We start from the raw sequence: 20,315 nt of genomic DNA, 5'->3' as shown, positions 1-20,315 counted from the left end.
ATAAAAGGTAAAAAACTCATTTGATTTTTTTACATAAGGTTACATGTCTGATAAAGCATAAATGTGTTAACACTATTGAACTCTGTAGGCCTTTTAATACATTTTAATAAAAAAAATCAAGTAAAAGGTAAAAAGCAAAAGACAAACCCTGAACAACTGGAATGATAAGAGTCAATGGCAGAGCAGCCTTCCCACGTAAAAGAATGGTTTCATCTTTGGTTTCTCTCTTTGTAGAGTTTATTCCATCCCATGATCTGCAGAGTCCTTAAGCCTTCCAACCATTTTCATATTTGAGCTGGAAGCCTTCTGTGACCATAGTATGTTGAAGAAATTTTAGTAAAGTTTTTTTCCTGGACATTTTTATTGTGATTTCATTATTCTGTATTTTTAAAACTCTTTTATACTTCATTAGCTGTTTTTGCAGCACAATCTATCCCCTTTCTGTCAAAAGCTGACTTAAAATTCCATCCTTCATCCATCCACCAAGCACCTATTGTTACTTTTTGAATTTAAAATTAGGGCTTAGTGTCATAAACCAGTAGAAATATAGTACATCTAATGTAAGTATTAACACTATTTTTAAAACTTACAGGATGGGAGAAGAACAAGAGTGGCAGTTCGTCTAGTTGCTGGGACGGGGTGTAAGGGATTCATGGAGAGGAGCCCTGCTGTATGAGGAGAAGCAGTGAATTGGGGTGAAGCATCAGACAATTACCTGCGGTTTTGTTCCTTGATCAATATGCAGTTACTTCTTGGTCTTATTGATCTTTCCTACTTATTTAATGCATTTTCATTTTGAGACCTATACAATCATTTTTGGAGCAATTTGAATTGGGTTTGAATTATTTTCGTTTGCTGCGACATTGTTTTTAACATACTGAGTTCATTTACTGTTACTGCCATTAAGAGAAAAATAGCTCATCTACAGAACCAGGCAACTATCTATATCCAAGTGTCCCACATTGAATGATTTGGCTTACTTGAGAAAGTTGCACACACTCAGTATCTCTGTTTCAAAACGTCGTGTATTGTTCAGTAGTTTGTTTGGGGGTTTTGTTGTTTATTTTGTTTGTTTGCTTGTTTACTCTGAAAACTGGGGAAATACTAATTCATGGCAGAGCAGTTTGATTGCAGTGTGAGCTGTGCTGAAGATCAGCTTGCTTATAATAGACTTTTGCTGAGCAGCAGCCCATGCAGTGCTGTGTGACAGCATCATTCTTAATTCTCAGCTCGCTGTGTGCCTGGCGGTGCGTGCTCAGGGCACTGGCTGGAAAGCCAAGCAGGTGCCTCTTGCAGAGCCTCGTGCCACATGCCCCGGCCTTGTGCTCTGCCGGTGCTGAGGTGCCTGCGTGGCTTCGGTCCGGGCTGCATGACAGAAGTTTTGCTGTCAGGGCTCTTCCAGATCCTCCTTTCAGCATACACATAATGGTGTAAATGCATTTTTGCCAAGTCAGCCTGCATTAGCTCTGGAGTGAAGTGGGATACAGTGCACCAGCAGAAGCCCTTTTGTACACTTAAGCTTTTTTTGGCATAAAAGTGCTGTAGACCTTTCGCTTCATTGCCAGGATGGTACACTAAGAAAAGTTTGTGATCTAGAGCTGGACTTAATATGTATTAAGAATAGAATATAGAATCAACTTTGTTACACTTTAGTAAGCAAAGCTAGTGAAAAATACTGGGTGAATCATGATGAATACTGTGAGTCTTTTTTTTCTATCCCCTTTTTTTGTCCTCAAAACAATTTGATTGGGCTGGTTTAACAGATGGGCAGAAAACCTATCACTGTGTGTTGGAAAACTGTTTCCAGATGAAGAACAGTCTTCTTAAATCATTTGCACTCTTTTTTCTTTGTTCAACATTGACTGAACTAGTCAAAACATTTTAAGCACATTAAGCAATAACATATTAAGTAAGTCTATAAAATAATTAAGTTGAAACTAGAAGCTAAGAGTTCTTAGAAATATTTACATTAATATTTAACTTAGTATAAATCTTACAGTAACTACTTTTGAATCTTCTAGGAACCTTGTGCTGTAGATAAAGAAAAAGTTTGTTAGGGTTGATATGCTCTTTCATACTGAAATATTTAGGATTATCTGGTAAATTTATTTCTGAATCGAGAAAGAGCTGTACTTTCCCTTTGTTGTAAATGCTCAGCTTCAGATGATGAAGCAGAGAGACTTATGGTTTATGTCTCCCCTTCCAAGAGACCTAGACACCTTTTGTAGAGTTATTAAGGTGTTGCAGCACCCTTTGTTTTTCATGGACTTTGTTTCAGTACATTTTCTTGTACAGGAATTGTACAGCACTTCTGTACCTGAATTCAGGCAGAGGTTTTAATGATTCTTCCTTGTCTGTTTTGGTCCTGGTCACTGCTGTTAAGAATTTCTATGAGTCTGCCCTCTGCATGTTCTTTGGGAAGACCCAGACTTTTAAAATTTATGTAAGGTTAATAGTCTGCATAATTTTGCAGAGTATGAGCAAGTACTTGGCAGGAAGGGCCAAAAAGCTGTGGCAGATTTATATTGTGCTCTGTAGTCTCAAACCGGGTTCAAAGGATACTGTTGATAACAGGTGACAAGCAATACACCATGAAATAACTCTTCTGTGGTGGAGATGAGTCAGGTAGTTACCAATTTCCAAACACATTTGCAAAGCAAAATCCTTCTGACAAGAAAGGTTTGGAAGTTTTTTGGATCTGTGATTTACTGGAGTGCTGATAAAAGGTGTATGCAGATTGGGGGTTCTTCTTTTCTCTGTCCTCCCTGTGTGAAAGGGGATTGGAGAGTCCTGTAATTTAATCCTCCAATGTCCAGTAATTCTCAGATCCTTTCAGTGTCTCCAGCATGTTTTCCCTTATGTGAGAGAAATCTCTGGTCTGCAGTTTTTTCCCCATTAGGATGCTGTCTGTCTTGCCTCTGCCTGCAAGCTCTCTGTGCAGTCCTCACCAGCGAATCGTTTGATTCCTCTCAAGCCCTCGCTGGAGGGGAGCCAGCAGCGATCGCTTTCAGGAGGAAGCAGTGAGAGAAGTGTAGCTGAAAAACAGCTCCTTAACCTTTCTCCATAAAACATATCACTCGAAAGTGGGGATACTATAGCATCCTTTGTATCAGGCCCAGACTCCTCCACCATGCCCTTGTTTTTTAAAAAAATGCCTTTGAAGATCTGTCTCAGCTGCTGCATGTTCTCTGGAAAGGGCAAGTCAGTACTATGCCTCCATGACTGTATTGCTAGCTTGTGGCAATGTAGGATTGAAAAATCTCATCCTACTTTTTTGAATTTCCACATTTTTAGATGTTATTATCATGATAAAGTTTGAGAACCTGAACTTTATAGATCCCATTTAGTTTTCAGACTCTGAAAACCTGGTGAATGCAGAGCAAGGGTTCTGTAAAAGTTCAGTAATAGAGAACACAGTAAAACATGCATACCAATGTTCTTTTAAAACAGTAGAACTATGCCATGGTTTCTTCAGGACTGACTCAGTTTTTAGCTCTTAACTCTATTGTTGATGATGCTTCCCTTTGATGTTTTCTAGGGAAGGAAAGAGGGGTTAGATCCCTCTCTCCCCCTCTCCATGTTCTGCTTCCTCTTTCCTGACTATGCACCATATTTTCCAGTTTTACTTGGGGCAAAGGGTGAGAGAGACTTAGACTCACAGCAGCATGAGTGATTACTTGGAGAGTGAAGGTAGAATGAAGAACATACATGCAAACAGTACTTAGTCTCCTCAGAGACATGAAGCATGGAGAAGTATTCTGAAATGTTCTGCTTTATCAAGAACCAAGGAGGTGTTTTTTTCTTTTCCTGTTTTTACTTTTCTCAGAAATGTACTTTTGGTGGTTTGTGTATTTTATTAACTTTAAATGATTCCCTTTGTCAGTCTGCACAGACATCCCCCACTTAGTTGCTGCAGGGCCTATGATGCTCAATTTCAGTTTTTTCGCCTCATTCTATTTCTAAAATGAGAATTGTGTTCTGCTTATTTTTACCCTTGCAACAGACTTCATACAAAATTTTTCTGTCATTTCTTGTAGCATATGAACTTTGAGTGATTATTTGTAAATATCCACCCATCAACCCCTCTTCTATTTTCCTTTCTTCTTACAAGCCACTACTTGTATATGAGATGATGGAAAACTGGCATTCTCTAAATGAGCCAATGAAATTATTTTCCTATTTCCTGTTATCAAATACAAAATTTTATTATTGAAACCTTATGCTCCTAAGGAGTGCTCTGTCTTACCTAGAATGACTTTGAAGACCTGTCTGATTTCCCCTTACTCCAGCAATTTGCCTTGATCCCTAGCGCCGCTCACTGAATTCAGATCAAACATAATTAACTTTGTGGTTGAAAATGAATCTTCAGGAGAGTTAGATAAAACTTGGAATTGTTGCTTTCTGGGAAGGTTTGACATTTTGAAGTCCAGTTTTCATCCAGTTTGTGACAAATAGGCCTTTCTTGCTTTTCCCTCTGAAACTATTTCATAACATAATATGACATAATCAAAATATATTTTTCCTTTAAATAGAAGCAATAGCTGCTTCCAACCAGTTACTGAAATGTCTTATAAAATGCATTTAATTTTGAATTCTCATTTATGATAGCATAAATATGTGGATTTTAAAAAAAGTCAGTGCCTTGCAGAGACTACACTTTCCATTGTTAGATCATTTGTATAAATCAAATGGAAGTTCTTTTAAATCTGGAGTACTTGTACTCGTGTAGTCCTGGAGTTTTATTCGCTCTGCAGTGCTTGCTTTCGGAGAGTGAAGGAGCTGAGATCCATGGGAGCTGTCCCAGCAGCCTGCTGGTGGCTGTGCTGGCCATCACAGGAGGACCCAGGGCTGCCAATCTGATGGCCAGCTCTGCCTCTCAAAGGTCACTGCTAACACGAGCCTCTGCCAGGATCCTCTACTTCAGACAGTCCTAAAAAGCCATTTTATTTACAAATATGATCTGTGTAACGTCTCCTGAAATGCAGTCAGCTAATCCTGCCTTTTTAATTACTTGCAGTGACTTTAATTGGATCAGAAAACAGAAAGAGATATAAAGTAGTGATGTAATAGGGTTCACATGGTGGGAAGAGTCCTGCTGCAAGCGGCAATTTGCAGTGGCTGTCACCGAGCTCTGTCCATTCTGCCATGCTGCAGGTCTTCTGTCATGCAAGTACTGAGACAGCCATGTTCATTTAAGATGCTCAGTAGCTGGGAATTTTCAGTATTTCAGTCTCTCAAGCCTGGGAAAAAGTTTTTTGTACTGAGAATGACTGACCAGTGTTGACCCCAGCATGCTGCTGTCTTGCTGATGCTTTTGGAGTAGTTAGACCTTATGGGCCCTTCTCATGCTGTTTGCCACTTCCTCACCATTTCAGCAATCCAATAAGTACACAAGCATCCAAAACCAAACTGCTTCCTCTTCTAAAGGGCATTGCAGTCAAGCCAAACTTAACTGAGACTGTCTGGTTACTGGTGCCTGTGGCTGCTTTAGTGAAAGTTGGTTTTGGGGAGCCAATATCCTAGAGCAACTGTTACTGCCATACTTTCTGGCCATTTCCAGCCGTAAAAGCAAGGTTCCTCACATGGGTCTCTGTGTGATGTACTTCTGAATTTAGGACTTTTAACTTTTCCCTGACTGGCTGTTTCTGATTTTTCTCTTATTTTAACCTGTGTTGGTTTTTTTTGGAGGGTCAAACACACAGAAAGTAATTTGCAGCTGTACCCAAAGACTTCGTAAGTTTCTACAAATGTTCATCTTGCAATGCTTTCCTTGTGTATTTTTTTCTAACAAGAAAGTCCTTTTTCACATGCTTAGTTTGCAAATAAAATGGCAAAGAAGGTCATAAAATAAATTAAGTGAATCTAAAGTTTTACTTGATAGAATGGTCGCGGACTTGTTGTTTTTCCCAGTAGGTAGAACTTATGACTTCTTTCACTGTATGGTTTTTAGGGTCATAAAGTACCCAGAGGGGTCAGGCTTAGGCTCAGCACTGTGCTGGCTCTGCTGTGGTTAGGGAGTGTGCCTGCTGTCTGTCAGTAACTCTCTGTTGGCATTCTTGTGCCAGAGACTTAGTTGTGTAGTGTTTGGTAAATCCATTACTTGCTAAGATTACCAAGATTATCCAATGAAGAAATACATGGCTCCTGCGATAGGGCGAGGGTGGAAAGGCCAGTCAGCTGTCAGTGGTCGCCCCCTATAAATGAGTTTAAAATGGCTGAGGGGCAATTATGATTATGGAATGCTGTAGGAGGAGAAAAGGGACACTATGAACAGTCACCCTCTTCCATTACAAGCCTGAAAAAGCTTTGACTGAAACTGTCAGATTGCAGGTTCACAACCCAGAGCTGCTGCCCCATGCAGTGTGTGTTTCAGTTGCCATGGGAAGCAGTGATTGCTAAATGTTTCCATGGGTTCCAGGAGTTATTTTATAGTTAACGAAAAGAAGCAGAAAGTGGGGATTACTGAACATAACAGTACTCACAATACTTTAGCTCATAATATTGCTAAACCATAAACTGTTTCTCCATGTAGAAAGTTGTCCATGCGTTGGGCTCAGCATCCTGTGTTGGAAGGAGCTTGGAGCTTGGCAGGAGCTTGGCTAACCTGAGGGCGAAATCAAGTCCTTGAAGCAAATAGCCAAGACCACAGCTCGTCTAGTAGTTTATCTCTTAGGATCTGTTGATAGAGATTATATACTGCTTGCTGTGATATCCCAGAGATGTGTATTTGACAGTAATAAGTTTTACATTTTAGAATTGCATGTGTTGTTGTGTTTCCAGTCAAGACTCTTTGCTGCTGCTGCTTCTTGATTTTCAGCGTTTCAGTGATAAATAGTTTTGAGTGTATCAATATCATTAATTTTGAAGAACCTTGATAATCTCCATTTAACTTTCTGCTGGAGTTATTTTCAGTTTTTGATTTCTTTGTTGTTGTTTTGTTTTTGCTTGGCATAATGCACTTTCTGGATGTTGGAAAAATGTGAGTCTTAATTGTGGTGCAGTGTAATAATTTCTTCAGGATTGGGTTCCTGTTAGAAAGCTTAGTATATACTGTTGAGAAATTGGGTTTTCCCTAATTTTTTTTCTCCTGAAGGAAAAGGTGTTTAATTTAAACAATAATAATGTTTCTTTTAGAGAAGATTCTGTTTCTTTCCTATCTTAAAATTATTCAAAACTATCAGCAGTAAATTTCACAAATTATGCTTTGTAAGGCTTAAGAAAAATCTGTTATCAGACTAAATATTATTTAGAATTAGAACTGTAATAAAAATTACTATAGAATCATGAGTACACAATGAGTATGTATGTTTTCTCAATTTTATTTTAAGTATTAAATTGCTAAATGTATTTTATTCTTCAAGCAGCACATTTTTTTGTCCATTCAACTCTTTTGTGTTAATTATTAGATACAATTGGCTGACAGATGTAGGTAACAATAATTGGCTCATAGATAATTATGAAATTCTACAAAGAAAATATCGGCATTATTTATTTAATAACAGTTACTCACTAAATTAGATGTTTTCACCCATCTGTTAGCAATTTGTGCCTTTAATGACTGAAAGACTTGCTTGAACTACTGTTTTCTTCCTTGGATATGCAAACTTTAAAAAAAAGGGATTTATATTTGTAGCATTCAGCTCATTACTTTGAACTAGGCTACAACAGATACTGATTTTTAATTTTGTGTCTCTGTGACATTAATGATAATAGAACTCAAATGTGTCATCGGTACTGTATTTGAGAAGACTTAGCTTTTCATTTTTTATCCATTTTGAAATAATAGAATAGAAACAATGGCTTCACTTTCTGTTTACACTGATATTTAGTCATCTTGAGAAGATGAGTACATTTTTGTGAAATCTTAATATGTGGTAATTTTCTATCTTCATACGTGCATGAGCTTCCTAATTTTAACACTATGTGTTTTTTGTAGAGAACCGTGGTCAGTGTACATGAAAGTAGCAATAGATCATACTTGTTCATTTATGTTGCCAAAGAACTTTTACAGGTAGCAGGAAAGGTATGTGCCACAGCTGTGTAAAGGCAGTCCTGGAGTGTGCTTTAGGCAATTGCTCCCTTTTGTTCTGTGTTTGAGGAGCAACTGTGCAGGTAGGCTGCTCTAATTCCCTTCCACTGGTGTTCGTAGCTGGGCAATGATTTGAGTGTGTGATGTGTTAGGTTTGCAGGCTGTGGTGAACACTATGGAGCAGCTCATGTGGGCTAGGCTGGGAGGGATGTGACATTTCCTTCAGCTTCCTTGTGTTCTTGTTAGTGCAGGTACAGCTAAACATCACATTAAGTGCTAAGGGTGAGAGTAATAGTTTATCAATTTCTATCTAGATAGCTTTTTTATCAAATTGCAGTGAATGTTGTAGAGGGGATGAGAAAGGTTTTAAAACTTCTTTTTTCAGTTTCACTATCCAAATTGTACAAAATAGAAGGTATTAAAGAATCATCACAGGCAAATGCCGTCAGTCTGTATTATGGTTAAATACTATTTCAGTTGAAAGGTCAAAAGGCATCTGTGGCTGGCTAACTTCAAATGCAAGTGTTTGGAATATGAACACTCTTAGGTTCAGTTTGGCTTTCAAACAACATTCTTTTCTTGCCCATCTTTTTAGTACTGTTGATAAGTTTTATTATTGCTAGAAGAATTGGCAAGAATTCTGGCAGACTGGGCAGATTTCTGCCATAGGCTGATCTCTAAATTTCAAAAGGGCTTTGCTGTAGGAGATAAGATACATTTCTAGAGGTTTTAAAATTTTGCAGTTGTTCAACCTGTCTACAGAAACACTCTGTATGACACAAGGTTCATTTTGCTCTGCTACAAAGTATCTGAGATTCATAAAACCTGTGTGATTTATAGCCTATGCAACATCTGTTGACTCTAAAGATAATAAAAACAGGTAAATCTGCAGCCAGTTGCAGGAAGTTATTGATGATATGGCAAGTGAGAGGTGGGAGGAATTAAACATGCATTTATTGAAGACAAAAATCATGTATATTCTAAAGTACCGAGGGAGTTAACCCAGCTGTTACTAAAGAAAATGCAGTTCTGCTTTTGCAGAAGTGTTTTCCTGAAGGTGTAAGTATGAAAGGGTGAATGGTGGGTGTTGAAAAGAGGCAGGAGAGACCCATAAGGAGAGAGGAATATGAAAGAAATATTTGCAGCTTATACATATGTAGTAAAGAAAAAAAGTAGTATTCCCCCTTATGCAGGGGCCAAGATAGCATGATTTTTTTTTTATTACTTTGTATAGCACTGTAGCACTACTGATCCTAAAGCGTCTCCTGGCATTTACAAGTGTATGTTAGAAACTACCTGTGTTCTCTCATGGGCAAGCTACATTTTTGGATTCACATATTAGTGCAAAAATAATGGTATAAACTCAAAAAATGTAGGCTATATCTCACCAAAAAGAAAAAAATTAAGTGCAAACTAGCTAGTTCAGTATGGTAATTGTAGACTTGTAGACCTGTAAGTCTGTGGCTGTCCATGTATACCTGTATCCAGGTGTAAAGTATTAAAAAATTAGGTCATTAACCATTAACATCATGAATTAAAACTCACATATTAACCAAAATCTCCCCTGCCCTCCTTCGAAGGCAGTGATTCAGCGAAGAGTCAGCCATCTTTGCCTTCTCAGCAACTGGTGGGATGTTTGAAAGAAGTTATTTTTGACTAAGATTCTTGAGACACATGATCATTTTCTTTCATTTTCTTTTATCATTGCATGGTTTATTGCAACATGGGATGGTACTGATGGAAACTGAATCATCGCACGTTTACATAATGCTCTATATTGAGAAATTCTACTTAGCTATTGAATGATAACATATTAATAATATGTAAAAGCTGCCAAAAAGACTTGTATTTTCAGGCCAACATGTAAATTTAGGTTATATTTTGCATCTCTCTGCTCATAACTATTCTGCTGGCTTTCATGGCTTTAGTGATGACACTAACTTAGGCAAACAAAAGACAGCCAAGCTCATATACCTTCATTTAGATGAGTCCTTATCTCAGTTTCCTGGTTCAGGAAGGAGATGGTTTACTTAATCCACTCCATTTGGAAGGGCATACTTCTTTTACATGGGTTTTTGGTGCAGTTTTAAGATATATTCAATGCATTATCTCTGGTAAATATGAGAGTACATTCCTTTCATCCTGCTTCATTTTATATACTGATATGATGCTCCATTTCAAGGACTGCTTATTGTTCACCTGTTGAGATGTTAAGAAATATTTTCGAGACAGTAAAAATCCTGTTTACTGTCTGTATGAAACTTATTAAACACAAGCTTTGTTCGCCTCTTTGTTTTCCAGGTTTGAATGCTCTCCTGAAATTTGAGCAGAAATGAGCATTACCACTGGCCTTGGTAATGAGCAAGCAGTGCAAAGCTATGGGCTTAGGTGGGGGTGGGAAGGAACTTGTCAAGGTGGAAAGTGTATGATGGCACTAAATTATTCTTACAGATTAATAAGACCAAACTGTATGAACTGATCTGTATTTGTATCCTTTCACTACATTCCTTCATAATTTCCTGTCTGTTATTTTTGAGCATTCTGTTATTCTCTTTCAAAGCTAAAGTTCATTTCTTCTGTAATGCCTCGCTTGGGCTACATCTCTCTCCTGTTCCATATTATACCTTTCTGTCCCCTTTTCTGTTTTCATCTCTTTCACACATGCTGTACATTTGCTTTGCATCCATGATGCTATGAAATCTGTTCAAAACTGAAATAGGACAACTAGATTTTTACTGGCAACATGTTTTATTTTTACTTTGCTCCAAAAAAAGCCCAAGAGGAATATTGACTTTTAGAGGTATTATTGTTTTGTTGCCAGAATAAATTTGATTTTGAAAGTCCATGTGCATCTGAAGAGCAGTTCCTTATCTGTGCAGTGTCTAAATTAAACTTCAATGATTTTATTGTGGAGAAGTGGGGGTCTTTCTGTTTATTTTTAATGAACACTCTTAATTGTCAGAATAAAATGTGGACTTTCTAAGTTATATAGATAACTGGGTTTGTTTCCATGATTATAACTTTTGTTTCATGTTACAGACCTGTTATGCTTGTAATTTATGGCCACTGGTATAAGAAATTTTCTTTTGAATATTTTCTGATTTCTAGGCCATAGCTCAGATAGAATACTTGGGCTGAAATTGGTTTCAGCTCCACCCAAGTACTATTGAATGGCATGAATGTTACAATTCTGTATGAGTATTTTATCACAGAGAATTTAGAAAAAGATGCAGTTTTAGTTACTAAAGATGTTTTGGGAGCTCTTAAGGAAGTTTCTAAAATCAGCCTGTTTTGAGGGAAGGCTTAAGAAGCTTAGGGTGATTTTTCAAGTTCTAGATCCTAATGTTTCACAGTTTATCAATTGTAATTATATTAAAATACAATGTGTGCATTTCTGCAGGTTAATATCCTCCATGGGTAAGGTGTACAGAACCATAAGTAAAGTGTTCTCCCCCCATGTCTAACTAGAATTTCCTATGTTGTAGCTTGTGTCTCTTGCCTCTTGTCCCATCTGTGTGCACCTCTGGGAAATGTCTTGTCTGTCAGGTAGCAGAAGATGCAGTTAGATCTCTTCTTAACCATCTCTTTTCAAGGTTAACAGACTCAGTTCTCTCAGCCCCTCCTCACACTCACATGCTTCAGTCCCCTGTCATGGTGGTTCCCTATTGGACTAATTTGTCAATGTCTCTCTTCTACTGGGAGGCATGGAGTACAGCGGCTTTACAAATGCCAAATAATAAGAATAATGACTTCCCTCAACCTGCTGGGTACACCCAGTCCAGTACACAGCTGGCTGCCTCTGCCTCAAGGATGTGCTGCTGGTTTAAGTTAAATTCTCTGTCTGCTGGGTCTGTTTCTGAAAGCTTCTTTCCAGCCAGTGAGCACCCAACCTGCTTGTGTGGACAGGGCTGTGCCATCCCAGGTGAACAGGGCTTAATTCGCTTTTGTTGAACTTCATAATGTTTTTGTCTGTCCTCATCTCAAGGTTGCTAAGGTTCTTCAGAATGGCAGCCCTGCTCTCCAGGGTGCTGAGCACTTCCTCAGATTGCTGTCACCCATAAGCTCACAGAGCGTTAATTCTGTCCTGTCACCCAGGTTACTAACAATGGCATTAAACAGCCACCAGCTGGATGTGGGGCTGCTGCCTGCACCCCGTGGAGTCGGCAGTCCAGGCAGCGGAGGGCAAAATAGAAAGCAGGTTTAGTAGGTCGTGGTGAAGTAAGGTTGTGAGTTTGTATTCAAGGGTGAGGGGGAGGAATGGGGGAGATCTAATGGTGCGTGGGAGGGGGAACCTTAAAGGAGTTCAACAACTCTTGCTTTAGGCCTAAGTGAGTGTGGGAGTCGTGTGGTATAACTTGTGATTAGACCTAAGTAGTGTTTGTCTTGGTGTGTTAAGCTATTTTCTGAATCATGGCATTTTCACAGGAATGTCTCCAAAATTTGGTGCTCATTGTTAAGTCAGTGATGATGATAAAAATAGATATCAAACTCATTTCCATCAGTTCCAGATCCTGCGTGGCATCTGATTTCCAGCCCAGAGAGCAGTAGGAATTAACTCTTCCATCAAGACAACTTAAATGCAGTTTTAACATAATTTAAAAATAGCTAGTCAGTCTTCCTCACTGCTCCCCCATAATTGTTCTCAATTCAGGGTGTGTTTTTTTATATTTTTGCATGCAGTCTGGAGAGAAACAGCAGGTCTCCTCTGTAGATAGGATTGGACATAGATGATTATTAAAGCACTACTAAATATTTTAACATAAACCATATTTTACAAAAAAAAATCAGGAACAATCTTTTGGAAGAAACAAAGCTGATCCCAAGTGCAGGATGACACTCCATTTTTTCTTATTCCAATCTGACTTTACACTTAAAACTTTTCCCTTTGTTTTAACATTCTAGAAAATGTTCAGTTTTTTCATACCTACATGGCTTCTGAATTAGTGTTGCATTTTCTGTTTTCTTCTGAAGTAAAGCTTTGATCAGCTAAGGTGATGCTCCATCACTGGAGGTGTTCAAGGTCAGGCTGAACAGGGCTTTGAGCAACATGATACGGAAGGTGCCCCTGCCCATGCAGAGGGGTTGAATTAGATGTTCTTTAAAGGCCCCTTCTCACCAAACCATTCTATAACAATATAAAGTACATGACACATCTGTTTTACAATACAAGATAATTGTCTGTGTTTAAATGAGCAGTTCAAGTTCTGCTTTCTTTGACTTGTATGCTTTCCACCAGTTTGGTTTTGGTACTGTTGGCCTGATTTCTTTAAAATGAAAACAGTCTTGGATTGAAATGAAAAGCTGAGAAGTGCTTTGCTCTGTCTTTATGTTCCCCTTCATTAGGGACATCTATCAGAAACTATACCTGGTTGTCTAATATGTTCTATTTCCTTTTCTGGACTTAAACAGAGTGTGTTAATGTGCTGTCTGAGAAAACAAACAGAAATACAGAGCCAAGGGGCCCCACTCAGTTTCTGTCTCCAGCAGGACAGTTTTGGCTTACTTAATGTTGCTCAAACAGCTAAAAACTGAAATCTTATGTATTATGCATACAAGTAGTTAATTTTTAAGATGGTAGAAATTGCTTAAATAAGGACCGGATTTCATAGGAACTTAATGGCACTGTAGTGACACTGATTTTTTTCTCTGTTATTTCACTGAAGAAATGTTTCAGTTATTTCACTGAAAAAATGAAGAATTTTGCCCTGTAGGAATAGGAAAGAAGGATACCAAGAGTTTTGTAACTAACTAGATTTTAGTAAAATAAATTTTTCTTTCTCTTTAATAATGAATTAATAATACCTGCAGAAAAAATTTCAAAATTAACAATTTTGTAAAGTATATCTAAAATATATGACATTGTATATGGCACCTAGTATACAGCAGTTACATTCTTATTTTGAATACTTTACAAGGCATTGTAATCTATGCAGTTTTGATAGGAATGAATATCTTTTTCTGAAGAGCTCAAGTTGTATGAGATGGCTGTAAGATATTGTTTAATAGTACCTGTAGTGGAATCCCTTTCACTTGATTTAAAGGCTTAATATAAGGCTTACTTCAGCAATTACTCTGGTGCCTGGTGCAGAGTGTGTGGCAGTCATTTCAGCCTAAGTGGAGAATTAGTCTGGTTTAAACAGAACATGAGCAAAGGTTCTTTTTGGAGGCATCAGCTTCCACTCTGAAGACTTAGAAATGTGCCTGCTCTTGCTATTCCCCACCTGCTCCATGCATCAATTGCATGGCAAATTTAAGTGTCTCCAAGCAGCAGACTATTGTTCTTTGAGTTAGGGTGTTTGCCTATACTACCTAGAGTCTAGAGATATAATGTAGAACTCTAGGTTGCTTTCACCAAAGGGTGAGCATTGGTCTTCTGCTGAGGTATTGGGATCTCAAGCTCTGTTTTAAGGGCTTTGGTTTTAAATTAGCTGCATTGACAAAACCAAACAAATTGACATATTTGGGCCCAGCAGCATCCTGGGTCATTGGTTCAGATACAAGTGAGGCAAACAGGATATCCTTCCTTTTCCATAGCTAGTGCTGTAACTAACATTTCCTTTAAGACCATGGAAGATAACAGAAATAAATATTGCCAGTAGCAGTTTAGGTTCAGTTTCATGAACATCTTCTACTAATGCACACATGAGTCTTCTATAGTAGTTCTTGATAAATCATGTAGCCTCTCGTCTTCTACATACTTAAATCCAAGCAGAATTCTTGGATATCATTTAGACCTGACTTTTGGAATTGGCTTTTTGGAATTTAAATTAGTAGTTTCTTCAAAAATTGTAATTTTTCTTCATTATGGAAAAATAGCAGTGTCTTCTTAGGGTACAGATATCACCAATATTATCTGCAACTAAGACTGCAGAACCAAGTAAACCAAATGATCAATGAAAGAGAAATAATTCAAACCTTCCTCAAACAGGCAAACAAAGATCTGTAATTTTATCATTCTATGATTTTATTTAAAATTTCAGAAATAGGTTATTTTCCATTAATATACTCTCCCCCCCTTCCCAATCTCCCATGGAACACCTCTTAATTTGTCATTGCATTCTTGCATTTGAGGGGAGTTATGTGTCTGCAGATCTCAGGTGTTTGCTTCTGGGGAATCCACTTCAGATGTTCTAATTTGCTTCTTTCCCCCTCTATTATTAAGCAGTACAGAATTTGAAAAATATAAAAGTTAAAACCTAAGGTATCATTTCTATCACTGAGGTTACTTCTCAGACCACAGAAGAGTTTCTCTTTTGACTCAAGTAGCCTCTTGAGTGATGCAGCTTAATCACATTGGTTTATTACTGTCTTCTTTACTAACTCTTTGTTAGTGCAGCTGATTGTTCTCAGTAGACTTCTGTTGATTCTCTAATTTCTAGCAAAAGCTCAAAATCAATTCAGTCTATATAAAGAATGTAATATAGTTTTTGTGGAGCTCATAGGGATGAGCTTCATAGTCGTTTCTGTTCCAAAACATTTTAATACCTACAGGAAGTTTTAATTTTTTATCTTGATTCTGTATTATCACAAAGAATATTTGAGGTTAAAAAATGAGATCACATAATAGAAAGAATCTGTGTTGATGAGTCATTTAGATTAAGGAAAGCTAACCGTGTTGCTCAAAGTACTGTTTTTCTGCCTGATGATCTGCATATTGGGTTGGTCTCTGTCTATGACTCTCCTCTTACGTAACTATCTTAGAAATATTGGTTTAAAAAATGCATTTTCAAGAAGCATCTCGCCAGTAGATTAGAAAAGCTGTTCAGGTTTAGTAAATCAAGAAAATTTAGAATTGTAGTGACAATTTTTTTTTTTTTTTATTAAAAAAATACGAAGTTCTAACCCTTTGGTAGGCTGAAGTAGATTATAAAATGTCACTTATTCCTAGGTCTTAGTGTATTCTGCCTTGACATACAATATTTTTGTTCAAGAAAAGGATTCAGCAGGCAGTCGGTATTTTCAGTTCTTAAAAAGTAATTTCCAGCTGTGCATTCTAAGCATAATAGGATGTGATAGAAGGGAAGCAATACCAATACCCTATGAGAGTGTTAAGGATTTGCCTTTATGTTCATGAACCTATATAAAGAGGTAGAATTGTCAGAGGGATGAGAGGTAGAGGAATGGTTACGGGACTATAGCTCCCTCCTCTAATTTGCTCCTTGGCTGTGCTGAGAAGTGGCTGGAGCAGCATGTGGTGCTTCTGAGAGGGCGATGCCTTGGTGGCTGCTCCAGCCCTGGCACATGGTGATACAAGATACTTAGGTTCTAATTTGTTTAAAGCACAAGTCTTCCCAAAGGTAACAAAATGTTATATATGTGCTTTTAAAATCTCTTAAGGGAGAGTTGTCAGTTATAAATATATACTCACTAAATCTATTAGAGTTAATACAGTAATAGTTTTACTCCAGAGCTTTAAGGTTAAAGCAGACGGAAAGCTGACACACTTTAAACTGGACCCCAGTCCCCAGGGTCCATGTCAGTTGAGGGGTGAGCCATTGTTTTTGCTTAATTCCTGACAAGAAGACACAAGTACCTTACAGCCCATGTCCCGCTCACCTCTGATCACGACCACAGTGTTATTGACTGACTGTGCATGGCAAGAAATAATTATCACACAAGTGCCTGAAGCAAAATCCTACATTTGCTACTCCCTGTAATTAATAACGTATTGTATTTTTGTTGTATTTCACTTGACAGGGTTTCTTAACTAACTAAAATTGACCAGTTGGAATGTGTGAGTTCCTCTACAATATTTTAAATAAAACAGATAGGAAATGCACAGGCATTCTGGGTATGATCTGGCTGCTGTTGTGTCAGCTGCCTTTCTGCTGGGTTTCATTGTGTTGTTCAAGATAGCAACATCATTCTTGAAAGCACACAAGTGTAGAGATTTCTAATATTGTGTTGTCTGCTTAGATGACAAAAACTATCAAAAGGCACATACCCCTACCTGTGTTGCAGCTTCTGCTCTCACATAAGAATGGCAGGAAAACACTTGCAGGTGTTTCTGACATAGACCTGCTGTCCTTATGAAAAGTGCTTTTCTTTTGAAAACTGTAATTGCTAGGGCTTCCTTACTGTTGGAATAGCAACTAGGAGCATCTGTAGAAGTACAGCTAGCCACTGAACCTACAGAAAGGCCCACTGTTTTGAAATGCATCGTCCCAAGACATTTTGTTAGGATTGCAGAAAATTTGGAACAAAGCTGCCAGTTTTAACAGTTTAGCAGGAGGTGGCTGCCAGTCTGAGACACAGATGGAGGTATTTGGAGGAGCCAAAGCAGCATGGTCTTTCTGTTCTTTTCTTAAAACCATCAGAAGGATTAGAATTTTAGCACTTGAAGTGACTTAATTTAGATTTTGAGATAAAACACGGCAGGAAGAAATGGTACCTTTTTTAGTCGTCTTCCTCAGATTTTCTGTGGATTTAGGAGATCATAACCATATTTTAATTTTGTTTTGTTTAAGCAGCCTGGGCTTCCAGAATATGACTTTATGTCACAAGTGAACTACAGGCAGTTCTTGTATCTGTGGTACATGTAAATATTTGGTAGTATTTCACCTTTTTTAATCTCACGTTGGCAAGAAACTTCTTCAGAGTTTACTATGGCAGTTGATTGAATTTGTGATAGTGCATTGCTCCTTTAGTTTTTCTGTGCAGCTAAAAGAAAAGGGTCAGAAAACTAGTCTTCACATCCAAGACACTTGCTCATTGAAACTTGTGGGAGTTTAATGTTAGTTTTAATGGGTTCACATGCCTGACCACCTGTAGAGATGCAGCTTAGTCACAGCAAAAAGTTGCAGGGAAATAAGGGGTAAGTGTGGCTGCTGTAGCCCATGGCAAAAGCAGCTCTATAAACACACCAGCACGCAGGGCTTCATGAATAGCCTGTGCTGTCCTGCTGCTTGGCTGACCTTTGACCCCTCTGATCCATTTTTAAACAAACCCATGCAGAGGAAAGCATTTGCATACTGTACTGTTAAGAGAGATGATTTCCTTTATGCCTTACTAAGCTTCATGCAGTATTTCAGCAAGCTTTTTGTTTTCATTTCTTATATGGTATTTTTCTTATGCAGATGCAGGGATGTTCTCTACATAGCTGTGAAATGATTCATTTGGAATTTTGTGTTCAGTTGTGAACATGTGATTGCTAAAACTAATCTGAGAATTAGATTAGTTTATTGTGAATAAACAAAAATAATTGGCTACTAAAGTGAAAGGTTATTTGGCAAAGATTTAAAAGTTCAGTTAGCCTAGTTAAAATGTTTAAGTCTGTGCTTTAATAAACTTACTGTGAGGACTAAAAGGAAGATAACTTTATTAGGAAGTCATAGAGGGCTGTTTATAAATGGAAATAGTGGAACATCATCTTATGAAGGAAGTATCTGATACTGTGTGAAATGCCTTGGCTATTATTTTGTTAGTTTTATTTGATCTTTCAAAAAAAGCAGGGGAAAACCTGCTTGATTAAGCAAAATGTTGAAAACTCTGTAAATGAGAGTAGTCCTGCATTGCCTTAGAGATAAGCAGTAGTGTAAAGGCCTAGGCTACCTAGTCATTGGGAATTGTGTTGACTTAAATCCAGAAAAATAAAAAAGGAGGGAAAAAAAGCCATTGAAAAAAGTTGAATTTGAATAGATTTTATTGCTGCAGTTGCCAGTCCAGCCCAGTAATCTGTAGCTACCCTATTGATGGTGGTTTCCATGTTAGTAATAAATTTTGTGATGATTCTGTGATTAAAAAGGAAAAGACTGTATTCTTTTCTTCTCTTGCCATTCTTTTGTGTTTGATCCCAGATGTTTAGAAGTGCCATTTAAATATTTGAAGTATAATTTGAACCTTTTAATGCATCTTTAATTTCAGATCTTAGAGCAAATTTTGCTTATTTGAACATCTGGTTGGAGAAGTTTAATGATCTAGTTAATTCTTTGGGACAAGGATATGACTTCTTGCCCCTTTTTGGCCTGTGATTTTGATTCTGCAGCTCCTAGAACTCATGTTTTGCACTTCTCTGGCAGCCTCTGGGTCTAGAGAAGTTGAAGTAAATTCAGTGTATTCAGTATCTAGGTTTTCTTGAGTAATAATCCTTTGATTTTCAGTTTTTGTGGTATAAGACATTATTTTGATGTATTGTATTGTCAAGTGTTGTACACAAAAATGTCCCTTGGAACTGACTGTAACTCTGAAATGTTTTAACATGCTTAAAATGTTCCATTATCCTGTGTCGTGCTTATCAATGTTTTGTTGCTTTTATAGATTATCTTTCTCAAGGGATAGATCTGTCTGGAATTGAAGTAATTGAAAATGACCTGCTTTTTATTGCAAGAGCTCGTCTTGAGGTGGAAAACCAGGCTAAAAGGTTGCTTGAGCAAGGTGTGGAGACTCAGGTAAAATACACTTTGTTCTTTACTTCCTTTCAAAAATGACGTGTACAAGAACTTGAGCTTGATTTCTTTTGCTTTGTGTAGCACTGTCCAGTGTAAATTAAACAAGAGAAAGTCTTATGTGAGAAATTCTTACGTGTGACAGTATTCAAAGAAATTGACAAAACTGGTCTTGTGCAATATTTACAGGAATAAAATTTTGCCGGATTTGATCCTGAAATTTGGAAGAAAGTAGGTGCTGATATGAAGACTTTAAACACTGTCATAAAAGCTTGGTGCATTAAATACCATATACAGCTTTGCCCATGTTGCTGAGCTTTATAGAGAAATATGAAAAACGCAGTTTCTTAAGACCGTAGGAAGATTTCTACATTTTAGCTGTGCAAAAATATATTGAAAAGATTTGTGTTAAAACTTTAAAGAGCTGCTTAAAGTTCGAAGAATTAATATGCATAATTACATTCTTTCATATTAAATGTAATTATCTACATTTTTGTAACTTGGCTACATCTATTAACTGTTTGCAGTATCTTTAGTGCTATTTTCTTGCCTTTGTAAAATTGTCCTGGGTTGCAGTGTATTCTATTACCATCCTCATGAGCTGTTGAAATCAGGTGGGGCAATGTTTCCTTGCCTCCTCCCCCCAGACTATCTTTCTGTTAATGGCCCATCATTGTCCTGCCCCATGACTCAGTGAGAACTCCCTCCGGACTATCTTCTGTTAATGAGCCTCATCAACACTTGGCCTCATGACTCATTACCCCATTGTGAGATGCTCCACCCAGAGGGAGGAACCAAGCATCCCATCGTGGATATAATCTGAGACTGAACACCAGAGACAATCCCTTCCCACGGGATTTCCAGAGGACAGGAGCTACACAGCCACCACTGGACCTTCTGAG

General features: G+C 37.8%; 1 protein-coding gene across 1 annotated transcript in view; it reads left to right on the top strand.

Annotated features, from left to right (window-relative positions):
- The window catches only part of COG5 (component of oligomeric golgi complex 5), a gene marked incomplete at its 5' end in the record, with an annotated part of 185,378 nt that overhangs the window by 55,878 nt on the left and 109,185 nt on the right, over positions 1-20,315 (top strand). Inside the window, one exon of the mRNA XM_017745891.1 lies at positions 19,286-19,416. Within this exon, the coding sequence (XP_017601380.1) occupies positions 19,286-19,416 (131 nt within the window). The remainder of the gene's footprint in view (positions 1-19,285; positions 19,417-20,315) is intronic.

This window comes from Corvus brachyrhynchos, unplaced genomic scaffold, assembly GCF_000691975.1.
Source record: "Corvus brachyrhynchos isolate BGI_N302 unplaced genomic scaffold, ASM69197v1 scaffold239, whole genome shotgun sequence".
Classification (NCBI taxonomy): domain Eukaryota; kingdom Metazoa; phylum Chordata; class Aves; order Passeriformes; family Corvidae; genus Corvus; species Corvus brachyrhynchos.
This window is presented reverse-complemented; position numbering and strand designations above follow the sequence as displayed.